General features: G+C 48.8%; 1 protein-coding gene across 1 annotated transcript; it reads right to left on the reverse strand.

The window, feature by feature from the left end:
• Positions 1-3,536: 3,536 nt before the first annotated feature.
• Sdhb (succinate dehydrogenase complex iron sulfur subunit B) lies at positions 3,537-23,267 on the reverse strand. The gene is made up of 8 exons (XM_042669763.1): positions 23,145-23,267; positions 16,077-16,204; positions 13,208-13,293; positions 9,728-9,864; positions 8,906-9,019; positions 6,356-6,457; positions 5,065-5,187; positions 3,537-3,750 (listed from the first exon to the last, which is right to left on the reverse strand). Exons 1-8 carry the CDS (start codon positions 23,217-23,219, stop codon positions 3,673-3,675), a joined length of 843 nt encoding a protein of 280 aa, XP_042525697.1. The 5' UTR covers positions 23,220-23,267; the 3' UTR covers positions 3,537-3,672.
• Between the last annotated feature and the right edge of the window lie 1,506 nt (positions 23,268-24,773).

The following is a 24,773-nucleotide window of genomic DNA, read 5'->3' on the forward strand; positions in this document are numbered from 1 at the left end:
CTTTGCCAAGGCTAATTTCAGACTATGATCCTTCTATTCCTGCATGGATGACAGGTCTGTGCAGCATGCCTAACTATTGATGGAGGTGAGGGTCTCACTAATTTTTTTGCCTTTGGAATAGCTAGGATTATACATGTGAACCACCTTGACTGGCCTTTTAAATTGTAACCCTGGCTTCTAGATTTCAGGATATAAATCATTCTCATTTCTTACTGGCAGACAGATGACTTGAGTTCCCTCAGCTCCTCTAGTTTCTATGTAAAATCACAGGAACTTGAGATCTATAGAGAAAAGCATTTGAAGGTGTCTCACAACCAGGAGCTTTCCAGGGGAAGTTTTTAGAAAGGATTTGTTTTAGTTCAATGAGATAAAGTAGGGCAAAACTGCAAGGGAGAAACATTTCCTGCTCCCATACAGGAAATGAAGGTAAAACTTTAAGATTTTTTTTTTTTTTCAGGGCCTAGGACTCTTGCTTGCCTTTTTAAAATTCAGTCATGGGGCTTGAACTCAGGCCTGGATCCTATCTCTGAGCTTTTCTACTCAAGGCTTGTGCTCTACCACTTTGAACCACAGCTCTACTTCTAGTTTTCTGGTGGTTACCTGGGCTGCCTGGGCCAGAGTAGGTAAGATTACAGCCTGACAAATCAGTGTCTAGCTTTGCTGGCCTTTTTGCTTAAGGGTAGTACCTTACTGCTTGAACCACAGCTCAATTTTCAGTATTTTGGTGACTAATTGGAGATAAGTCTCCAGGACTTTCCTCGACTGGCTGGCTATGAATTGAGATCTCTTGGGCAGCTAGGATTTTTCCTGAAGCCCCTAATTAAGAGATAATGGTTCTGGGAGGCAAAGATAGGTATTAAGACATGGGGACACTTGTCATTTAGGCCTACCCAAAACACAAGGACTATGGTGAGTTTCAGGACTTCTATTTGCCACACGGGCCCTTTGTTTTTCTACTCATTAAGGAGCTCTGTGGCTCTTCAAGGCCTCCATGAAGGGATGGGACAGTACCTTTCTCTCTCTCCCTAACCAGTAACTTAACATCTAAAAGGAACTGGTTGGAGGGAAACTTGCTGTAGCAGCTTTTCAGTTTACTTCCTGGTTCTGTTTCCTGAGGCTGGCCCTTTAAACATTTATTACTTCAAACTTCCTGTGTGTCATCTCTCTTGTAATGCCTGAGACTAATGTTTGAGACAGGGTCTCATTGTATAGCATTAGGCTGACCTTAAACTCTAGATCTTCCTGTGTTTGCTTCCAGAGTGCTGGGATTGCAGGTGTAGGCCACTGGGCTAATACTGTCCCTTTGTAAGAAATGTTAAGGTTCATTCTTGGCGAGTCAGTCTATTTTCTTAGCTATTTGCCTCATGATACTAGAAGTCTTTGTTTCTGAGATCACCTGGGATTCTGGCTACAGCTTAAAACAGTAGCCTTAACTTACTTTTTGTGGTATTTACTTTTTGAGGAGAGTACTCAGGGCCTCATGAATGTTAAGCAAGTGTTGTCCTATCACTGAGCTATGCCTCTATTTTTAATTTTTTTGTATGTAGGCTGGCCTGGAGATTGAACTCAGGGCCTGGGTGCTGTCCCTGAGCTTTTTTTGTTCAAGCCTAATACTCTACCATTTAAGCCATACCTCTACTTCCAGCTTTTGGTTGGTTAATAGGAAATAAGAGGCTCAGATTTTCTTGTTCTGGCCAGCTTTGACACTTGATCCTAAGATCTCAGCCTCCTGAGTAGCTAGGATTGTAGGTGTGAGCCACCGATGCCCAGTTTCCTTTTGTTTAAAATTTTGGGTCAGGGTCTTGTTCTGTAGTTCAGGCTAGCCCCAGACTTTCTGCCTCAGCCTTATTTTTGATTTTGGAACTAGGCAACTCTTCAGCCAGGTGCTGGTGGTTCACACCTGTAATCCTAGCTACTCAGGAGGCTGAGATCTAAGGATCACGGTTCAAAGCCAGCCAGGGCAGGAAAGTCTGTGAAATTCTTATCTCCAATAAACCACTCAGAAAACTGGAAGTGGCGCTGTGGCTCAAGTGGTAGAGTGCTCACCTTGAGCTGAAGAGCTGAGGCACAGTGCCCTGGCCCCTAGTTTAAGCCCCATGACCAACCAAAAAAAAAAAAAAAAGAAATAGAACTAGGCAACTCTTCATTCCATAAAATTAACATTCCAGTGAACCAAGCAGAGGAAATTGGTTTTATTGACAGAGAAGGACTGAGGAAAGCAGGAACAAAAAATAAAAATTGGACCGGTCATTTCACAGATGCTATTCTTGTAAGACGGGAGCCAATAGAACAATAACAAAAGAACTGTTACTTGGGTGGTGGGGTCAGAAGGACAGAGGTTCAAGGCCAGCCACAGCAAAAAGTTTGAGACCCCATCTCACCAATAGTTGTGTGGTGTGGTACATGCTGTTATCCTAGCTATTTTGTATAACTAGGAAGATCTCAGTCTGGGCTTGCCTGGGCAAAAAGTAGGTTCTCTATAAAAAATATCAAAAGCAAAAAAGGGCTTGGGGTTGTAGTTATGTGGAGAGGTACCTGCCTAGCAAACAGGATGCGCTCAGTTCAAAACCCCAGTATTGCCAGAAAAAGGAAAGAACTGACTGCTAGCCCACTGCCTCTTTTGTGTAGGGGGAGAGGCAGAAGGAGCTTCATTGTCATGGCTGCTGAAACTGGCTTTTGGGAGTGGGAGACTGGGCTGTTATCTTGCTTTATGCAGTGCTGAGGAATCGACCCCAGAGCTTCATGCATGTGGGGCAATCACTCTACCACTGAGCCACCTTCCCAGCCGTGTTATCTCTTTTGACTACTTGGAAGATCAGATAGCTCAAGTTTCAGTTTGGTGACTTGGGGGAACTCCAGTTTGGCTCTTAGCCTAGTCTGTTGGGGTCTGGTACAAACTAACAGCCTGTTATGATTAATCATGTCAGACACTTAAGCAGACCCAATGCAAGAAGGTAAACTTTACACATGCGGTTTCTTAATCTACACTGGAGTCCCACATGCCTAGGTGGGTAAAAATGAGAGCTGCTATAACATTACCTTTGAAGGGAGTTTTATATCTGCCACTCATTTGTAGTATCAAAGCTATCCAAGGAGGTGGGGGCTTGGGGAGTCTGGAAAGGCTTCTACCTTTTGCCTCCCACCTGGCATCTGAGCATGGGAGCACACAGCATGGGGGAGCCAGTGTTGCAGTGCTGAGTTCCTTGAGTCACCTGTGGAAGCGAGCAGGTCATGGCCGGCCTGGTCACTGCACACCTTCCCAACACAGGAGACACCAGGACTTGGATTTACACATACGAATCCTGACCCTGCAGAAAGTGGATGCCACTGCACTTCTAGCTGACGTGCTGAGTGTTCTGACTCCACATAGGAGCTCTCCCACAGAACCCCACCTTACACATGGGAGAATGGAGTGGCAAGGGAGCAGGACCCTGTCTCTCTGTGTCTCCTAAGCCCTCCCTTCTCCCAAGACAAGGACCCCAGGCACGACTCAGGGTCCCCGTACTCAGAAAGGCACAGGCGCACTCTTCTGTTAATAAAGTATAGTAACATTTATTTCTTAACATTTTTGTCACACTGGCTGCATTCATGGAAAATCAAATCCTCTGGAGGAATTCAAGTTAGATGCAAATTACATTCAGCTTTGAGCTGGTCACCTGCCGTGGGCAGGAGCTAAGCAGCAGCTTTCTTCTCCTTATAGATGGCCATCATTTTCTTGATTTCTGCAATTGCTTTCCCTGGATTCAGCCCCTACAGAGGAAAGAGGAGTGTCAGTGGGAAGGGTACAGTATAGAGGGCAATGGTGAAGTCGTTGGCTGAGGCGAATGAATCCGTATTCAAGTATTCTGAATCAAGTCCTTCCAGCAGTGCGCCAGGGCTAGAGCTCCTTGTCTACCTGGGCATATTAAAAAATGGCAGCTCTGGCAGAAGCCCCACTATACACAATTCCTTCCAGGTGGCTCACCCTCGTAGACAAACAGGGCAGGGCAGAGTGTATTCTGACTGCCCACACAGCCTGGTAATGCTTCCCTTAGGAACCCAGGCCAGTGTCAACACCGGCCCAGGCGGGCATATCGAAGCTCTCCACAGCAGGTGGAAGAGACCTGGTGGCCCTTTGTAAATACCACACCGAGTCCCAGAGGCCAGTCTGAGGGCTGTGGCTGCAGTCTGTCCTGAAGCATGACATGCTTGCGGGGGGCTTGATAATGACCCAGAGATCTCCAGCCTTGGGGAAGTCAGTGGCAAAATTAGACAGGGCCCTATCTGAGGGAGCAAAGGGGCCCTCATCCTAGGAGGGCAACTCTACTGACATGAAGTGCTATGCACAAGAAAAGGAAGAAGGAAAGATCTCGAGAGGAGGTGAGAGGATGCAATTGCAGCGATGTGACACGGGAGGCAGGCTGGCCAGGCAGAGCTGCATGGAGAGTGGGCACAGGCACCCTGGATCCCAGTGTGCTTCTCTGGGAAGTATCAGATGAGGAGCTGGGAACACAGAGGATTCCAGGAAGAAATAAGGAATCTGATAAGCAGCTCGGCTCTATCGTTCACTCACTAGCTCCCCAGCTCTCCATCTGTGTGACTTGAAACGGCTCTGCTCAGGGCCTCCACCCAAAAGGCAGCTGTGTTTGGAAGTACATGGCTCTTCCTCCCCAAGGGCCAGGACTGACCAGGGTTGGCACCTGATAGAAGCAGCCAGTCCATGACCAGCCACCCCACTGTAATGGGCTATGGGCAGTTTCCTCAGGGTAGGGACGAGGGAGGTCCTGTATAAGGTGGGGATGGGGATATGGAGGGCGTGAGCTATAGGATGAAGGGGTGGGGTAAAGACCACGGTGGCTGGAGCTCCACAGAGATAGGCTATGGGAAGGGGACTGGGTTAGAGCTTACCGCAAGATGGAGCAGGAAGGGACTTAGCCCCCGCTGCCCACGAACACAGACGTGTTCCTCTGAGAGGGGCTGGTGGAGCCCCCAGAGGTACACTGGTCCAGTCCCCTTTCATTTCAAATCACCAACTGGGTTGGGGGAGCGAGGCTACTCCTGGCAGAGGGCCACCGGCCCCAGTACCTTGGGACAGGTCAGTGTGCAGTTCATGATGGTGTGGCACCGGTACAGAGAGAAGGGGTCCTGCAGCTTGGCCAGACGCTCCTCGGTGAAGTCGTCTCTGGAGTCGATCATCCAGCGGTAGGCCTGGAAGGAAGGGCTGGGTCAGCCAGGCTGTTCCGAGCAGAGCCAGGCTGAAGCAGCACTGGGGCTCATGAAGGGCTCTGTGAGTGCAGAGTGGGGCGATCCTCTCGCTAACCTGAGTTCCTGCTGGCCTTTCAAGAACGGGTCCCCATTCTTTTATGACTGCTTGATGCAATCCCTACAAGGCTTGGGCCCACACTGTGCTTGTGCCTCAGCACTTAATTACTACTGTTGGGGCGTCATCTAGTCCTTTCATCCTGCCCAGCTTGTAAGGAGTGGCAGGGCTGGGCTATGTGCTCCTCTGTCTCAAGCCCCTGCCGTGCTGGACTCACTGCTGCCCAGCAAACTAATGCTATTGCTGGCCCTGGTCCCACTCATTGATCTTTTTTTTTGTTGTTGTTGCAGTGCTGGGGTTGAAACTCAGTGCCTTTACTTGCTAGGCAGGGGATCTACCCCTTGGGCCACATCTCCAGCCCCTGACCTTTCAACTCCCAGGGGCCAGCACGCTAAGCACGGCCCGGCTACACAGTTCACAGTTCCCCACACTGTAGAGTACAGTGACCATGAGTACACCTGACTCTCTGTCCAGCTTCCCACACTGCGGTCACATAGCTATGTGACTTCCTTTCTGTGGGGAAATGAGAAATATGAAGTTGTCTTTTGAGATGCTAAAAAAAAAAAACTGACCACAAATCTGAAAAGAAGGAGCTTTCTGGGAATAAAGTCATTTTCTATGCAGTGATTTGTACATAGGATGATGGTGACAGGCCTATTTTCTCTTTAGGCAACCTGTAGACCCTGACTCTCCTGTCTTTGAGCTGAGCAGCTGCTCCTCGTTCACGAGCCTTCCGAGTAGGAGATGGGAGCTTGCTGACCCGATGCAGGTAAGTGAATGGGTACAGGGAGGAGCCCAGGAACACAGTGCATGTCTAGGCAGGGTTTCCTAAAAAGCATGCCTGTCCATGGGGTAAGCCTCAGCGCACAGCTACAAAGACGCATTGAGATGAAGCTCCAGATGTACCGAGAGCTGAGTGAACCAATGCAGCCAGCCATCGTGCCTGCAGCCAATGTGGGTGAAGGACCCCAGATGGCTGGCCTGTGGTCCCCAGCCCTCTGGGACACCCAGCTACTGGACTCACAATTTCTTGTGAAGTAGTCAGGGGTGCCTCACCTGCATAAGGACTGCAGGCCCCAAGTACTTGTCCCCATTCCACCAGTAGCTGGGGCAGCTGGTGCTACAGCAGGCACAGAGGATGCACTCATACAGCCCGTCCTGTGGGGAGAGAAGGGGTCAGAGCCTGGGCTGGTGAGCAACAAAGGGCCTGCCTGCCTGCCTATGAGTATTCCTGGCAGAGTCCTAGGGAAGGTTTGCAGATGTGTAATTAAATCTAAGACCTTGCTGGATTGGAGCTCAGCAGTCCTACAGTCCCTGGAAAATGTGTTCATCCTTAACAAACAATACACCTTGCTTACCTAGACAAGGAAATCAACAGGACATGAAACAGCATACTGCAAAGGCCTGAGATGGCCATCCACCCCAGTGTGGGCAGAGGCCACCAGCTTCCGGGGGGAATGCCACTCCTGCTTCCCTCACTGGGCCTTTCTTGCTGGCACAGCACTTCCCAGGAAGTGAGCACTCCCCAGCAAGCTCCTGCCCACAGGTAAGGAACCAGGTTCAAGCCCCTGCCCAGGGTGAGCACGGAGCTGGTATGTGACTCCAGGTGAGGAACCCAGGTTCAAGCCCTTGCCCAGGGTGAGCACAGGGCTTGGATGTGACCCGTGGCCTCCCGCTTCTCTTATACCTGCTGCACAGGCTCCATCTGTCCAGCCAGTCCTGTAGCAAGCAGGGCTTTCTGACTTTGCAACAACAGAAATGGATGAAAAACAACAAAACAGAAGGGCACACAGGTGTCTAAGGGGACAGAGGGTAAGAGATAAGATCCCTAAGGCTGAGACCCAGGCCTACACTCCACGCAGATGGCCGGTGGGAGGGCCAGGCTTCCGACAGCTGGCAACCTCCCACCAATTTGGAACATGTGGGGTCAAAGGACCAGAGCCACACAAGGAGCACTTCCTTCTGCCCATTTATACAAAAGTCTGCAAAAGGAAATCAAAATTCTGGGGCAGAATCCTAAGGATAAAGATGTTCATCTAGCTTTACTGATAATGAAGAATTGGAAACAATTTCACTGTTCAGGAACAGTGCAATGTTTAATAATGCCTGTGCATATTACTGAAGCTCAAGGCAGACCTGGTAGCTCGGCATAGCACATACCCAGAATGTGGGAGGCCTGGGTTTCAGTAGCACATACCCAGAATGTGGGAGGCCTGGGTTTCAGCCAGAAATAAAAACTGAAAACAAAACAAAACACAACTAAAAAAGAAAAACACTAATATGAATGTTTCTTTCTTTTTTTTTTTGTCGGTTGTGGAGCTTGAACTCTGGGCCTGGGTGCTGTCCCTCAGCAATTCAGCTCAAGGCCAGTGCGCTACCACTTGAGCCACAGTGCCACTTCCGGTTTTTCTGTGGTTTATCGGAGATAAGAGTTTCACAGCTTTTTCTGCCCAGGCTGGCTTTGAACCATGATCCTCAGATCTCAGCTTCCTAAGTAGCTAGGATGACAGATGTGAGCCACTGGCGCCCAACATGAATGTTACTTTGGAGGTGGAATTATCGATAGGAATCAGTTCTCTGAGGGCTGAGGGTGTAGCTTAGTGGTAGAGCACTGCCTACTATGACCAAGGCCTGGTTTTCATGTCCACCACCACAAAAAACAAAACAAAAAAAACCTTCCTGTGTTTTTCAATTATTTGTTAAGCATAGCATATTAATTTAAGGAATCAAGAAATGCTACACAAATGCTGGTGTCTGTGTGGTGCTGGGCTGGGACTTGGTACGAGCATGCTAAGCAGGTGCTCTACCACTGAACTCTATTCCCAGTCCATGTTTATCAAAGAAGTAAACTTCTACTGTTTAGGAAACATGTTTGGCAGTTGATTTTTCTAACTGTACCACCTTAAGGGGTGAAGAATGTGAGTTGACTAGGTAAGCTAGGAGTGGTTCCAAGATGGCCCCAGACTGACAGGGCTTTCTGGGAACTAGAAACTGCAGCAGGAGGAGCTGCATGTGCACTGTGTGACACAGAATAGCAAGGTGATCACTGGACCCCAACCGTCTCCATGACGACAGACCAGGCCCTCTAGCACTCTCCAAAACAGTTTATATTTATAAAGAGGCTGAATATTCCTCCAGTCCTAGAAGGCACAATTCATTAATCCACTCATACAACTCACATCAGGATGAAAGTTTAGAGGTCCTAAAGAGTGTCTGCCCTTTAGGACCTTGGAGTTTGGTCTGCTCTGCAGCATGGGAACAGTTCCCCGAGGCCAGCTTAGAGTGTGTGGCTAACAGGAGGCAGTACCAGCCTTGGCACCCACAACCACACAGCTGGGGCTCCACCTGCAATGTGCAGGGAGAAGCCAATCAGAGAAGACTTCTCAGAGGAGGTAAAGTAGCATAGGAGAAGTCTCTACTTGACATATGGAATCAGACCGGGCCAGTCGCACCGGTCACTAAGTGTGGCATTAGGAAGAACAGGGCTCTGGGCTAGTTCTGCCTGTCTCAAAGTTTGTGTTACAATACACTAAGTGGTCTGCATGCATACTGCCCCCACCTTCCCAGCAACCTCCCCTCACGCCAGTGCTAAGGACGATTGCTGACCAGCTTCTCCCGGTCTTCTATGGACTGCAGATACTGCTGGCCTTCCTGGGATGTGTCCTTCTTCTTCAAATAGGGATCGATGGACTTGTACTGTGCGTAGAAGTTGTTCATATCCTATGTGAGGAGGAGGAGGAGGAGGAGGAGGAGGAGGAGGAGGAGGAGGAGGAGGAGGAGGAGGAGGAGGAGGAGGAAGGTCAGCTTTGCCAGCTTCCGCTCACCCTGTTTTGTGGTCCCTGCCTACTCTACTGCCCACGAACACACACATGCCACACTCAGGAGCCCTTGCTTCCGGGCAGGGACATATGGAAAACTAGAAGTGTGGAGGAGTCCAGGCCAAGTTGAGGCCGGTTAGAAAACCTCTCCCTCACCCAGCCGGTGCAGTCCAACCCTGCATCCTTTCTCCCGCCTGCCTCAAGAACAGGTCAGGTAGGCAGCTGGAGGAAGGGGATGGGAACAAAGCCCAGTCAGCACCGCTCTACAGTTCCATTTTCTACTTCACCCTTCACTTCTGGGGTTGTTCTAAGTCAGAAGTGCCACGCCCCATGACTCTTGACCAAACCTCACTGAATACACTGGGAGGATTTTTCTAGGCATTCATCTCCTGCCATTCAGAGTTTCCTAATGCTCTTAATGTTGCTCTGTAGCCACACGGAGGGAGATAACCCCATTGAGCTGTTTTACCATCTGCCTCCAAGAGTAGCTGTAAACACCCTGAACCAGCTTGAAGAACTGACTGGACATGCATAAGCATGTATGTGCACACACAGGCACGTACATACACACACAGCCCCTTCAACACCTGGAAGAGATGTGGAAACTCACAGGCACGAGATCTTTTATCACATACATATGTGGAAGAGGGTAGATTTTGGACACTTTGTTGATGTTGGAGTCGATCCTCCGGGTACATGCTAGAGTGTTGTTTCCGTTGATGTTCATTGCACAAGAGCCACAGATTCCTGCGAGAGAAGCACCAGTGCCTTGTCCTCACCCATGCCAGGTCCGGTCCCCCTGCCAGCCTTCCTTCTAGGCCACTGCAGTTCTAACACAGCAGCAGGTATGACATGGAACATGCCTGCTGCCTTTTCCTCCTTCCTGCCTAGAATGCAGATCTAAGAGCTGGAGCTCCAAAAGCTGTTTTATGCCTATGAGGAACCCTGAGCTTAGAGGCTGCAGATTGAGTTGTATGTCAGACTGTGGATTTCCTATACTAGTGCTACCTCCATGATACAGCCATGGGTTTCAAGAGAATAGTCAGCCCTCCTTTTTTGTTTTTTATTGGTACTAGGATTTAAACTCAGGGTCTTGAGTTTGCTAGGTAGTACTTGAGCCACATTCCCAGATCTGATTTTTTTTGTCGGTCGTGGGGCTTGAACTCTGGGCCTGAGCGCTGTCCCTCAGCTCTTCAGCTCAAGGCGAGCGCTCTACCACTTGAGCTACAGCGCCACTTCCAGTTTTCTGGTGGTTTATTGGAGATAGGAGTCTCACGGTCTCTCCTGCCCGGGCTGGCTTTGAACTGTGATCCTCAGATATCAGCCTCCTGAGTAGCTAGGATTACAGGCGTGAGCCACCAGCGCCCGGCCTGATTTTTTTTTTTAAGGCTAGCGCTCTACCACTTAAGCCACAGCGCCACTTCCGGCTTTTTTCTTTTTGCTTATGTGGTGCTGAGGAATCGAACCCAGGGCCTCAGGCATGCAAGGCAAGCGCTCTACCACTGAGCCACCTTCCCAGCCCCCTGAACTCAAATTCTAGTAGATACAGTTCCCAGTGAACACATCTTGGTTGTGTCCAGATGGAGGTCAGCTCAGTCTACCAGGAGGGCTCTTACTCTATCTATTGTGTCCATACAGAGCAGTACCGTGGATGCCTCAGGCTCTGAACGACTCCTCCCTCCCAATATAATGACTGAACACTGCTGGGTGCCGGTGGCTCACGCCTGTAATCCTAGCTACTCAGGAGGCTAAGATCTGAGGATCACGGTTCAGAGCCAGCCCGGGCAAGGAAAGTCCGTGAGACTCTTATCTCCAATAAACCACTAGAAAACTGGAAGTGGCACTGTGGCTCAAGCAGTAGAGTGCTTGCCTTGAGCTGAAGATCAGCTGAGGGATAGTGCCCAAGCCCAGAGTTCAAGCCCCACGACCAACCAAAAAAAAAAAAAGACTCAACACTGACTTTCCAAGGAGAAGTATGAATTCCGGTTTTCTCTTAGCTAAGCAAATAAAAACCAGGCACCCACCCAGGACCTCAGCCAGGACTGACTTCTTGTGACATCTCTCCTGGCTTCTCTTTTGCAAAGCTACATACTAGGAAGATAGCTCTGGGACCTGTAGAAGCAAGCTCCCTCCAGTTTTTGTTTTGTCCCAGGTTTTCCAAGCCTGGTGAGCTCGTGTGTGTGGCCTTGGAGTCTGCCGCTTTGGTTGACTCCTGGTATTCTTGCAGAAGCCCCCTAATTACTTCTGCGTTTAAGTTTTCTTATCTGTTTACTAAGGGCCAGTCCTACCAGCACCTTCCAGCTTCCCAGAAATGCACAGTCTTCATAGAACCATGTGCAATTTTTGCCACTTGTGGAACTTTTTAAGTCACCTTGAGTTTTAATACACACAGACACACAGACACACACACACACACACACACACACACACACAGACACACACAGACACACACAGACACAGACACACACAGACACACACAGACACACACACCCCCACCCCCCCAGTCCTGGGGCTTGAACTGAGGGCCTGGGCACTGTCCCTGAGCTTCTTTCACTCAAGGCTAGTGCTATACCATTTGAGCCTCAGAGCTTCTGGCTTTTTCTGTGTATCTGATACTAAGGAATTGAACCCAGGGCTTCATGCATGCTAGGCAAGTACTCTACCACTAAGCCAAATTCCCAGCCCTTCAATTCATATTAGAAAATCATTTGTGGTCAGGTGCCAGTGGTTCACACCTGTAATCCTAGCTATTCAGGAGGCTGAGATCCAAGGATCATAGCTTGAAGCCAGTCCAGGCAGGAAAGTCCATGAGACTTTTTTTTTTTTTGGGGGGCGGGGGGGGTTGGTTGTGGGGCTTGAACTCAGGACCTAGGCACTGTCCCTGAGCCTTTTTGTGCTCAAGGCTAGCGCTCTACCACTTGAGCCACTTCTAATTTTTGAGTTGTTAATTGGAGATAAGTCTCACGGGGACTTTTCTGCCTAGGTTGTTTTTGAACCACCTCCCCAGATCTCAGTCTCCTGAGTAGCTAGTATTACAGGCATGAGCCACTGGCACCTAGCCTCATGAAACTGTTTTTTTCTAATTAATTACAGGAAAAATAAAAAAGCTGGAAATGGAGCTGTGGCTCAAGTGGTAGAGTGCTAGCCTTGAAAGCTCAAGGACAACATCCAGGCCTTATGTTCTAGCACAAAGACTGGGGGAAAAAAAAAAAGCATCCCTGTACACATAATTATTTTCCTTCTTTTCTTGTTTTGGTAGTGGGGCTTGAACTCTGGGCCTGGGAACTGTCTCTGAGCTCTTCAGCTCAAGGCGAGTACTCTACCACTTGAGTCACAGCGCCACTTCCTAGTAATTATTTTCTAATGTGTACTGTAAGAACATGGCTACTGAGGCAGGAGTTTCACTCTCTCCACAGTGATCACACAGTGAGGGCACTGGTTCAACATCTTCCACGCTGAACTGTGCACAGCATGCTGGGAGCCCAGGGTATACACACGCTGCCCCACACCAGAGGCAGTGTGCAGGTCTCAGGAACTGGCTGCTCCCTCTGCAATGAGCTCAGCTCTGCACGAGGCAAGCCAGCATATCTTCACCAGCCCCCAAGGCACAGCAGCTGACAGGGACGACAAGATGCAGTCACCATGTCACAGAATGCTCCAGACAGGAACTAAGAATTTGCATTGCAGTCTCAATTTTGGGCATTTTTACCCAGAAAAAGGAAGGGTCAAGCAGGGCACCAGCAGCTCACGCCTGTAATCCTAGTTACACAGGAGAATGAGATCTGAGGATCCTGCTTCAAAGCCAGCCTGGGCAGGAAAGCCTGTGAGACTCTTATCTCCAATAAACACCACCAAGCTGCAAGTGGGGCTGTGGTGCAAGTGGCAGAGCACCAGTCTTGAGTATAAAAGCTCAGGGACAGCACGCAGGCCCAGAGTTCAAGGCCCAGGACTGACACACCACAAAAAAGGCTCAGGAGCAGCCAGGCCCCTGGCAGAGCTGCAGCTACTCTCTCTCTCTCTCCGTTATCTCTGTTACATGGAGTCTGAGCCTCTCTGGAGGGATGCAGCCTGCCTGGAATAGAACACTTACCTTCTCTGCATGATCTTCGGAAGGTCAAGGTGGAATCGATTTCATTCTTAATCTTGATTAAAGCATCCAATACCATGGGACCACACCTGACAAAGAAACAGTTATGCAAGTTCAGCCTCCTTGCTATTCGACAGCATGCCTGTGGATATAGGATTGAGTTGGCTGCCTCAGATTGTAAGCAGAACTTTCTTTGTTTTGGTGGTACTGGGTCCTAGGCACACCAGTCTGGGGCTGGTCTTGAACTTTTGTTGAGTAACTGAGCTTCCCATGCCTCCCATGTTTCTTATAGATTGGAACTACAGCACAGTGTTTTCTTTTTTTTTTCTCCCCCTCTCCCCCCCATACCCTCCACCATCACCCCCCCAGCACAGTGTTTTCTTTTTTTTCAGTTGTGGGGCTTGAACTCGGGCCTGGGCACTGTCCCTCAGTTCTTCAGCTCAAGGCAAGCGCTCTACCACTTGAGCCACAGCACCAGCTTGGGTTTTCTGTTAGTTTATTGGAGATAAGAGTCTCATGAACCTTCCTGCCCCAGCTGGCTCTGAACTATGATCCTCAGATCTCAGCCTCCTGAGTAGCTAGGATTCAGGTGTGAGCCACCAGTGCCTGGCTCTACAGTTTTTTCTTGATGACACTGCATATATATATCTCCAGGAAACAGAAAGTAGTAGATATATGCAAATTAGGAGACAAAGTCCATAACTGAAAGTTTCTGTTTTTATTCTTCTAAAGCTGTTTACAAAGCTTTCTCTAATTTATCTCAAAGTTTGCTTTTATTTTCAGCCTCTGGACAGTAATCAAAACAGAGAATAAGAAAATGAATCCAAACCACTGTGAGCTTCTAGTTTGGGAAGGTAGCTTGAACCAACTAAGAGGAATTATACTTAATAAGGGATTATTTCACTTCATCAGTTCTTCAAGATTTTACCATCAAATTACTAATGATGATCTCTCAATATCCACAGGATCTGTACTGATAATTCTTGTGTCTTGATAGTTGCAATTTTATTTTCTCTAAATTATTCTGTGGTTCTAGGGATCAAACTCAGGGCCTCATGTATGACAGGCATGTTTTACTATTGAGCTATAACATCTAAGAGTTGTCAATTTCACTGACGCTCCTGCCTGAGCCTCCTGTGTGGGCTGGCCACCATCCTTTATTACGTTATACTTTTGATACTATTCTTAAATCACTAAGGATGCTTTTCTCTTCCAAAAACCCATCCTACCATCTGTCTTTTAGAGGCAATTTGTTAAATTATTTCTAACTTGTAGTTAAGGCCAGGTAGGGAAATTTCCAATTCAGAGATTCTATTTTTTGGTTCTAGATTTTTTTTTTCCTTTTGTGCTGTACTGGGAATGACCTTAGGGTCTGGTGCTTGCTAGATAGACACTTTACCATTTAAGCCATGCCCCCAATACTTTTCCTTGTTTTTCAGATAAGGTCTAGTGGTAACTTTGTCTGGGCTGGCCCTGAACTTCTACCCTACTATCTCTGCCTTTTGAGTAGCTATGATTATAGGCATGCACCATCACATCTGGCTCGTTCTTGATAACTTTTGCCCAGGCTACTCTTGAACAAAGATCCCTGTATGCCTACCTCCCTGTTTGCTAGGAATACACGTATTTTCTACCATATACAGCCTCAACTTGTCCATTTTAATAGTTCTAATCCTATGCTGATATTTTCCATCTCATTATAAGCATATTTTCCTTAACCTTGAAGCACAATTATTTAATAACTGCTTTAAAATCCTTGTTTGCGGGCTGGGAAGTTAGCTCAGTAGTAGAGTGCTTGCCTTGCATGCATGAGGCCCTGGGTTCGATTCCTCAGCACTACATAAGCAAAAAGAAAAAAGCCAGAAGTGGTGCTGTGGCTCAAGTGGTAGAGTGCTAGCCTTGAGCTGAAGAGCTGAGGGACAGCACCCAGGCCCAGAGTTCAGGCCCCACGAACGGACCCCCCTCCCCCCAAAAAATTTCCTTGTTTGCTTATTCTAACAGCTGGGTCACTTCAAGGTTACTCTCTGCAGGCCACATAAAATACCACAGGCTGGATGGCTTAAGCTACAGAAATTTGTTTCTCCTGAATCTGGGACTGGGAAGTCTAAGTTCAGGCTCCCAGCATGGTCCTTTCTGGCAAGGGTTCTGTCCCTCTTTCCCAGTGTTCTTACAGTGTTCTGCAGTGTGTGCTCAGAGGCAGAGGGATCTTCTTGAGGTCAGTTCCTTAAGGCTCAAATCTCATCTGAAGGCCCCACCCGCACATCTCCCTCCCCTAATACCTCCCAAGGGACCATGTGGGGTTAGGCTTCAGCAGACTGTCTGGGACACAAGCAGTTCCTAAGTCTCTGCTCCCACAGTTTGCTTCTTTCCAGGATCTGTCCCTCATTTTCCAGTTATCATTGTAGCCCTAAACTGTAAGGCTCCTAAGGCTTCTTTTACCTAGGCTATTCCACTGAGGCAAAACAAGGCAGCCGGGCTGGGAAGGTGGCTTAGTGGTAGACTGTTTGCCTTGCATGCATAAAGCCCTGGGTTCCATTCCTCAGTACGACATACACAGAAAAAGCTGAAAGGAGCGCTGTGGCTCAAGTGGTAGAGCGTGCTAGGCTTGAGCAAAAGAAGCTCAAGGACAGTACCTAGGCCCAGAGTTCAAGCCCTAGGACTGTCAAAAACAAAACAAAACAAAACAAAACAAACCAGGCAGCGCACCAGTGCTGTCTCTTTCCAATGTCATTCTCAGCTAGGTCTGCTCACTGCAGGTCACTCTTTAGGGCCCAGAGGTACTTGTTGTTTCTTATCTACTGCCCAGGTCATCATTGCTATTTCAGTTTAGACGGAACTCTATCACATACGTAACTTGCACAGAGATACTTACTTATTCAAATCAACTTCAAATGTCTGCATGCGAGGTTTATCTCCAGTTTTGTCTGGATCCCACCGATAAATAGCAAATTTCTTGATACGAGGAGCTGTCGCTGCAGCTGTCTGGATCCCACGGCAGGCCTAACATTTAAAGAAGACAAAATAGGGGGAAAAAAAGATGAAGATATTTCTATTAGGCTACCGTGATAAAACTGTGAATGTGAGATCACACATTACTGATACAAGGCCTTCACGCAGAGGCAGTGGCTCACTACCAGCCAATATATGTACCTGTGATGAGGCAGAGGCTTCAAACCATGTCAGGGCTAGGGTTACAATAAGTACTTACGTGGACATGACCCGAATTTCCACAGAACAGACTGAACAAGATTAAGTCAAGTGCAATCCTGATGGGAAAGGTCAAGGAGGCTCTGGGTGAACATCCAGACTTAAGTCAGTATAAGATCAGAGGAGCTATCTGGATGAACCTTTCAGACTTTGGACAGTGGGAGGTCAGAGGATCCCAGGTGAACTTAGTAGCCTAGGCCTTTGTAAGGTTGGAGTAGGTCTTAGAGTGATGTTTGAGCCAATGGTTGAAGCTTGATTCACAGGGCTGGGAGATGCAGAGGCTGCAAGGGAAGCTGGAACACCTGGGACTACCTGAGCAGTGTACATGGGAGACAGGTAGCTAAGGAAGGATGGAGCAAATGAACGTGAACTTACAAATGGAGTTTTCATATTACCCTAAGAGCAATGACAAAAGAACCTTGCTCTTTGAGGGTACTGGGATTTGAATTCAGGACTTTGTATTTGCTAAGCAGATACTCTACCAGTGGAGCCATGGCTCCACTCCACCTTTGTTTGGTGGGGGGTGGTAGTGGTTTTACTAAGTAATGCAGGCTGGCCTTAAACACTTGATTCCCTTGTCTAGCTGAGTCCTGGGATTACGGGTATAAACCACTACTCCCAACTGGGAACACTTAAATGAAGGAAAATGACACAATCAATTTTGGATCAAAGATATAAATTAGTTATAAAGGGAGAATTGTCAGAGTAGATCTGACAATCCAGTTAGAAAACTATGATAGTTATTAAATCAACGTTTGCATTCTAAAACTAGATTTAAAAATACAATGTTATTTTGTGTGTGTGTGTACGTGTGTGCGCGCGCGTGCGCATGCACGTGGCGGGGGGAGGGGGGGGTCATGGTGCCTGAACTCTGGGCCTGGGCGCTGACCCTCAGCTCTTCAGCTCAAGGCTAGCGCTCTACCACTTGAGCCACAGAGCTACTTCCAGTTTTTGAGTGGTTAATTGGAGATGAGAGTCTCACAGACTTTCCTGTCAGGGCTGGCTTCAAACCACACTCTTTAGATCTCAGCCTCTTGGGTAGTTAGGATCACAGGCATGAGCCACCAGCCACCAGTCATGAGATTCTTAGTTCCAATAAAGCACCAGAAAACAGGAAGTGGCCACTGAGGCTTGAAATGGTAGAGCGATAGCTTTGAGGGAAAAAAGCTCAGGGACAGCACTCAGGCACTGAGTCTCAAGTCCCATGACTGACCAAAAAAAATCCCCCACAAACAAGCAAGGGTACTAAACCTGACAAGAATATTGTGAACCCAAAGTAAGTATGAGGAACTGACAGCTTCATTCTGCTCTCTGTGACATGCTTCTGTATCTCCCCATGACTGGCAGCATTTGCAGTGATTTCACCCTGTGAACCACAGAATCCTGGGTCACTTCTGGGGCTGCTGCTGGTGGGTCAGGTGAAGAGAGTTGTCCTTCCTCTTCCACTGTCTACCTCTGCCTCCTTCCTTCCACAGCAGCAGCTCCCATAGGGCTTTCAGGAAGGTTGAGTGACTACAAAAAATACAATGCTATTACTTGCTTGTAAAAGTGGCTCAAAGTAGGTGGTGCTGGAAATGTAGCTTTTAGTTCCCAGCACAAAAGAAGAAAACACATGAAGATGAGGTAAAGAGGAAAGCTTATCTTTGATCTAACCACTAAGCTGGCCAAAGCACCAGGAGCCCTATTTTGTGACACATCTGCTGTCACCCCCTTGTGGTACTTCAGAAGAAGTGAAAAGAGGAAGGCTCTGACTTTTTTGTTAGATTTAATACAGTATGACTAATTTCAATAAATGCACCAATTTTAAGCACATAATTTGTGAGTCCTGACAAAGCAGTCTTAGTCTACCCCATCACAGAACGTTTCCACCCAAAGGGTCTCTTAAGCTTCACCACCAGGCCCCTTCCCATGCCCAGCTACTGCCCTGCTGTCACCATACCTGCCTCTGTGTCTACCTCCTTTCACTCAGCATGATGATTCTGAGTCATACACGTTATCGTATATCTACAATTTTTTTTTTTGTCGGGGGCCTTGAACTCTGGGCCTGGGCGCTGTCCCTCAGCTCTTCAGCTCAAGGCTAGCGCTCTACCACTTGATCTACAGCACCACTTCCGGTTTTCAGGTGGTTTATTGGAGATAATAGTTTCATGGAGTTTCCTGCCCGGGCTGGCTTTGAACCACGATCCTCAGATCTCAGTCTCCTGAGTAGCTAGGATTACAGGCATGAGCCACCGGCGCCCGGCTTATACCTACAATTTTTTTTTTTTGGGGGTCCGGTCATGGGGCCTGAACTCTGGGCCTGGGCGCTGTCCCTCAGCTCTTCAGCTCAAGGCTAGCGCTCTACCACTTGAGCCACAGCGCCACTTCCGGCTTTTTTTCTTTTTGCTTATGTGGTGCTGAGGAATTGAACCCAGGGCCTCAGGCATGCAAGACAAGTGCTTTAACTACTGAGCCACCTTCTCAGCCCATACCTACAATTTTTTATTTTTTGCCAGTCCTGGGGCTTGAACTGATGGCCTGGGCACTGTCCCTGAGCTTCTTTTGCTCAAAGATAGCACTCTATCACTTGAGCCACATTGCCACGTCTGGCCTTTTCTGTTTATGTGGTACTGAGGAATTGAACCCATGCATGTTAGGCAGGCACACTACCACTAAGCCACATTCCCAGCCCTTACAATTTTTTTTTTTGGTCGGTCATGGGGCTTGAACTCTGGGCCTGGGCGCTGTCCCTCAGCTCTTCAGCTCAAGGCGAGCGCTCTACCACTTGAGTTACAGCGCCACTTCCGGTTTTCTGGTGGTTTACTGGAGATAGGAGTCTCACGGTCTCTCCTGCCAGGGCTGGCTTTGAACCGTGATCCTCAGATCTTAGCCTCCTGAGTAGCTAGGATTACAGGCGTGAGCCACCAGTGCCCGGCTGCTCTTACAATTTATTATTTATTTATTTTAGGTCTGGTCGTGGGGCCTGAACTCTGGGCCTGGGCGCTGTCCCTCAGCTCTTCAGCTCAAGGCTAGCGCTCTACCACTTGAGCCACAGCGCCACTTTCGGCTTTTATATTTTTGCTTATGTGGTGCTGAGGAATCGAACCCAGGGCCTCATGCATGCAAGGCAAGCGCTCTACCACTGAGCCACCTTCCCAGCCCTACAATTTATTTATTTATTTATTTATTTTTTTGTCGGTCATGGGGCTTGAACTCTGGGCCTGGGCGCTGTCCCTCAGCTCTTCAGCTCAAGGCGAGCGCTCTACCACTTGAGCTACAGCGCCACTTCCGGTTTTCTGGTGGTTTATTGGAGATAGGAGTCTCACAGTCTCTCCTGCCCGGGCTGGCTTTGAACCGCGATCCTCAGATCTCAGCCTCCTGAGTAGCTAGGATTACAGGCGTGAGCCACCAGCGCCCGGCTTACAATTTATTTTTTTAAGAACATCTTTTTTATTTTAGCCAGGCACCAGTGGCTCACATCTGTAATCCTAGCTATTCAAGAGGCTGAGATCTGAGGATTATGGTTCAAAGCTAGCTAGGGCAGGAAAGTCCATGAGACTCTTCAATTAAGCACAAAAAAAGCCAGAAGTGGAACTGTGGCTCAAGTGATAGAGCACTAGCTTTGAGGGAAAAAAAACAAAAGCAAACAAACACTTCACAAGGACAGCACTCAAGCCCAGAGTTCAAGGCCTTAGGACTGGCATAAAACAAATCCCAATTTTTTGTTGTTGTTGTTGGTTGTGGGGCCTGAACTCAGGGCTTGGGTGCTGTCCCTCAGCTCTTCAGCTCAAGGAGAGCGCTCTACCGCTTGAGCCATAGTGCCATTTCCGGTTTTCTAGTGGTTTATTGGAGATAAGAGTCTTACGGACTTTCCAGCCAGAGCTGGCTTTGAACCATGATCCTCAGATCTCAGCCTCCTGAGTAGCCAGGATAACAGGCATAAGCCACTGGCGCCTGGCAAATCCTAACTTTTATTTTAGAATAATTACAGGCACCTGGCAAATCCCAATTTTTATTTTAGAATAATTACAAATTTACATGCATTTGCAACAAATACCAATGATCTCACATGCTTTGTACCTAGTCTTCCCTGATGGGAACACCTTGCAAAACAGTGGCATACCACAGCGCTAGAATCCTCACATTGATGGTAAAGATGTAGAACACACACATCTCCATGATTCCTAGCCACACCTACTTTCTTCCCACACCCCTAATTATTCTTTTTTTTTTTTTTTTTTTTTTGCCGGTCGGGGGGCCTGAACTCTGGGCCTGGGCACTGTCCCTCAGCTCTTCAGCTCAAGTGCCCCTTCTAGCTTTTTCTGCTTATGTGGTGCTGAGGGATTGAACCCAGGACCTCATGCATGCAAGGCAAGCACTCTACCATTGAGCCACCTTCCCAGCCCATCCCCCACCATTATTCTTCAGTTTCCAGCAACCACTAATCTACTACCCATTGCTATTATTTTACCATTTCAAGAACATTTTTTTTTTTTGGGGGGGGGGTCCAGTTGTGGGTCCTGAACTCTGGGCCTGGGCGCTGTCCCTCAGCTCTTCAGCTCAAGACTAGCAGCACTCTACCACTTGAGCCACAGCACCACTTCGGCTTCTTTTTGCTTATGTGGTACTGAGGAATCGAACCCAGGGCCTCATGCATACAAGGCAAGCGCTCTACCACTGAGCCACCTTCTCAGCCCCTTCAAGAACATTATTGAGAAGGGCATGTGCCTATAATTCAACTAGAGAAGATATTGGGATCAAAACAACTAGGGAAACTGGACACTGGATCACCTCTGTAATCTTAGCTACCCAGGAGGCTAAGCTCTGGAGGACTATGGTTTGTTGTCAGCTTGTTCACTAGACTTCATCTCCAAGTAACAGCACAGTCTGGCTGGAGGTGTGGCTCAGTAGTAGAGTACCAGCCAAGCAAACAAGCTGGGCCAAGTGTCAAGTCCTGGATTCAAACTCCAGTACTGGATGAAAACAACAACAACAATATCCCCACAACTTAGAGATGAAACCAGAATCAAAACAATTAGTTTTGCTCATCTTGAAGCCTGTGCAAAGGTTAATCCACAGGCTTTTGGTATGTATGATCCATTAAAAACTATCCTAAGAAATCTGTAAGTCTGTCCTGTAGATTTCAATCAATGAACCCTTACCAAGAGGCAGACATCAAGCCAAATCACCTCCAATGTCTGTAATATCTTCATGAGAAATGTCACAAGGGGCTGGGAAGGTGGCTCAGTGGTAGAGCGCTTGCCTGGCATGCATGAAGCCCTGGGTTTGATTCCTCAGCACCACATAAGCAGGAAAAGCCAGAAGTGGTGCTCTGGCTCAGGTGGTAGAGCGCTAGCCTTGAGCTGAAGAGATGAGGGACAGCACCCAGGCCCAGAGTTCAGGCCCTACCACCACAGAAAAAAAATGTAACAGCTCCCATTACAGAATAAATCCATATTAACAGCACCAGGTTGCAAACACATCACTTGATTCCAATGCTCAACCTTTTAGCTACCTTTCAAGTGGTGAAAAGCAAACACACAATCCAACAGTAAAAAAGATGTTTTTCTTCCAACAGACTCAAGGAACAGCCATAATAATCAAGCTCTTACATGGCAGCGGGCTTGGGTATAGATTCATTTGATTGTCCAATACATAATTACAGTAGCCCTGGGGGAACAAGTGTAAAACAGGCACACGCTTCAACCAACCTCCTCAATTACATAGTAATTGGAGGAAGATGTGTAACCAGTGTCAGAAGCTAAAAAAACCAAACCAAAATAAAACTATATATGAGGAGGTGCCAGGTAAAAGAAATAAGCCTGGTAGTTCTGGCTTTGCCACTACAATTCTACATGAGGTCTCCAGGAGAGACTCCTCCTAAAAAGTGACAGCTGAGCAGAGTTAAGAGTCTCAGGGATTTGTCTGGCCAAGCTGGCTTGGAACCTTGAATTCTCAGATCTCAGCCTCCTGAGAAGCTAGGATTACAGGTGAGAGGCACCAGTGGCTGGCTGTGTGTGTGTAAATACTTGCGTGCTAGTACCGGTATTAAGGCTTGAACTCAGGGCCTGGGCACTCTCATTTGGCTTTTTTTTCCACTCAGGGCTCTACCACTTGAGCCACGCTTCCATTTCTGGCTTTTTGGTGGTCAATTGGAGATAGTGTCTCAGGGACTTTCCTTCCCAGGCTGGCTTTGAAGCCCGATCCTCAGATCTCAGCCTCCTGAGCAGCTAGGATCAATCACCGACGTACGTCTACGTGCTCGGCGTCGCTGGTCGGTGTGGCCCGGGAGGGCGGGCGCGCTCCGCCTCGTCAGCCTAGGGGTCAGCTGTGCCGAGGTCATTCGTGTCACCTCCGAGGGGTCGGAAGCACGCCGGCCCCTTCCAGGGTGACAGGGAGGGGTGTCCCCGAGTCTCCGCCCTGCGAGCCACGGGGCACAACGGAAGACCCGGGGTCCCGGGGTCCGGGCTCGAGTTCCAGGCCCTGGCTCGCCCGGTGACCTTGAACGGGCCAGGGCGGCTCGGCACCTCTCCGTTCCGTCTCCACACGGCCCGGCCCGGCCCGGCCCGCGCGGGGCGGCGGCGCGGGATAACGGCCGGCGATGCGGCGAGCCCGGCGGCCCGGCGGCCGGGTCCGCGGTCCTCCCCCGCCCCGACGCCGGGGCCGCAGCTCCCTCGGTCCCTCCGCGGCCCCCTCCGCTCCGGGAGGCCCCGGGGGCCCGCCAGCCTCCCGCTGTTCCGGGCCCGGGGCTCACCTGCAGGCAGGCTCCGCCGCGGGCGGAAACCGGGAACCAGCGCCTCAAGGAGACCGCGACCACCGCCGCCGCCATCTTGGCCCGTGACGTCAGCCCCACCCCTCAACCTTGAGGTCATTCTCCGCCGGCATCCCGTGGAGCACCGCGGCGGCCGCCCTGAGCCGGCGTCTCCACCCGGTTACCCCTCCGGGCCCGCTATCCGCTAGGAACCACCGAGTGGAAAGCGGCTTCCGGTTTCCTTGAGGGGGCGGGGATGGGAGAGAACGAGAAGGACCGTAGTGAGCATGCGCTGTTGCGTCCTGCACGGTGCGCGCCCAGTTAGCCTCTCCCGCACTGCGGGTGACCTTCGTTGAGAAGGGGGAGGAGTTAGGGGTGTGGCCAACAAGGAGGGCGGAGCCTTCCCCAGGGAAATTTCTGCCCAGATTTTAAGCCTTTTATTCTGAACATTTGTCAGTCTTACCTCCACACTCCGACTCGTCTGTGACTATTCGGGTTTTGTTCAGAGAGCCCTTCAGTCCTAGCAAATGGGGGCAAGTGGTGGATGAACTTAAGTGATCACATAGATTGCACTGGCAAAGGTGTCATTCATTCATTCATCCATTTCCCAGCGCTGGGCACTGCAGTGGAAAGCAAACCAGTGAGCAGCAACCCCGTTACCGTTACGGTGAGCAGCTGTGCCGTGCCTGGGTCTGCGCCGTCGGTGGCTGCCTTAGCCGGTGAGCTCCGCAGTGCACAGCCATCCCGCTTCTTGACAGGCCTGTGGGGGAGGCGTTTCTGTTTAGTTTTTGTTTTTAAATTAAGAATGAATTAGAAACAACAACAACAACAAACCACCTTACCCCTGTGGTTTATCCCCTGTTGTTTGTGTGTTTGATTTTGGTACCCTGGGTGTGTTTCTCTGAATTAGGGAAGGGGAGCAAAAAATGGTGAGACAAAGGACAAAAAGGGAACCAATGCAACAGTGACACTCACAAACACTAAGTTGGAAATAATGTATACAACTTGGGGACTGGGGGAGGGAAAGAGGGAGAAAAGTGAGGGAGGGGGTAACAGGTTGGATAAGAAATGTACTCACTATCTTGCTTATGTAATTGTACATCACCTTGACAATAAGATTGAAATAAAAAAGATATAAAAAAGCATATTACTTAGGATTATATCATACAATTCTCCATTTAGTTTTTTAAGATTTCATTTTAGTCACTGGAACTGCTATTTTTCCAGTGCCCTGCTGTGAGTCCTCTCAGAGCCTGCCTCAAGCAGGACATTTCATTACCTTGGGTGGGTGTGGCCTTGGTGTTTCAAACCACCTGGTCTCCTCTGATACCCCAGCAAATGAAGGTCCTCTCTGGCCCTTCCCAGGAGTGAGGTTTATTTTTCTTCCATATAGAGATTGAGCTCAAGGCCTCATGCTTGCACACTCAAACCTTTGAGCCCACACCTCTAGCTCCTTCTAACATTGGTTATTTGTTGTTGTTTTGACAATCCTGAAGCTTGAACTCAGGACCCTGGTGCTGTCCCTGAGCTTTTTTGCTCACAGTTGCTTTACCATTTGAGCCACAGCTCCATTTTCAATTTTGGTTATTTATTTATTTATTTTTGCCAGGCCTGGGGCTTTGCACTCAGGGC

This window comes from Dipodomys spectabilis, unplaced genomic scaffold, assembly GCF_019054845.1.
Source record: "Dipodomys spectabilis isolate Male_0828 unplaced genomic scaffold, ASM1905484v1 ptg000504l, whole genome shotgun sequence".
NCBI classification, from domain to species: domain Eukaryota; kingdom Metazoa; phylum Chordata; class Mammalia; order Rodentia; family Heteromyidae; genus Dipodomys; species Dipodomys spectabilis.

Coding starts and splice junctions, on each gene's coding strand:
- Sdhb (XM_042669763.1), bottom strand. CDS start 23,219: ATGGCGGCGGCGGTGGTCGCGGTCTCCTTGAGGCGCTGGTTCCCGGTT. Junction 16,205..23,144: donor GCGGCGGAGCCTGCCTGCAG/GTGAGCCCCGGG, acceptor TTTAAATGTTAG/GCCTGCCGTGGGATCCAGAC. Junction 3,751..5,064: donor GCACACTGACCTGTCCCAAG/GTACTGGGGCCG, acceptor TTTCCTCTGTAG/GGGCTGAATCCAGGGAAAGC.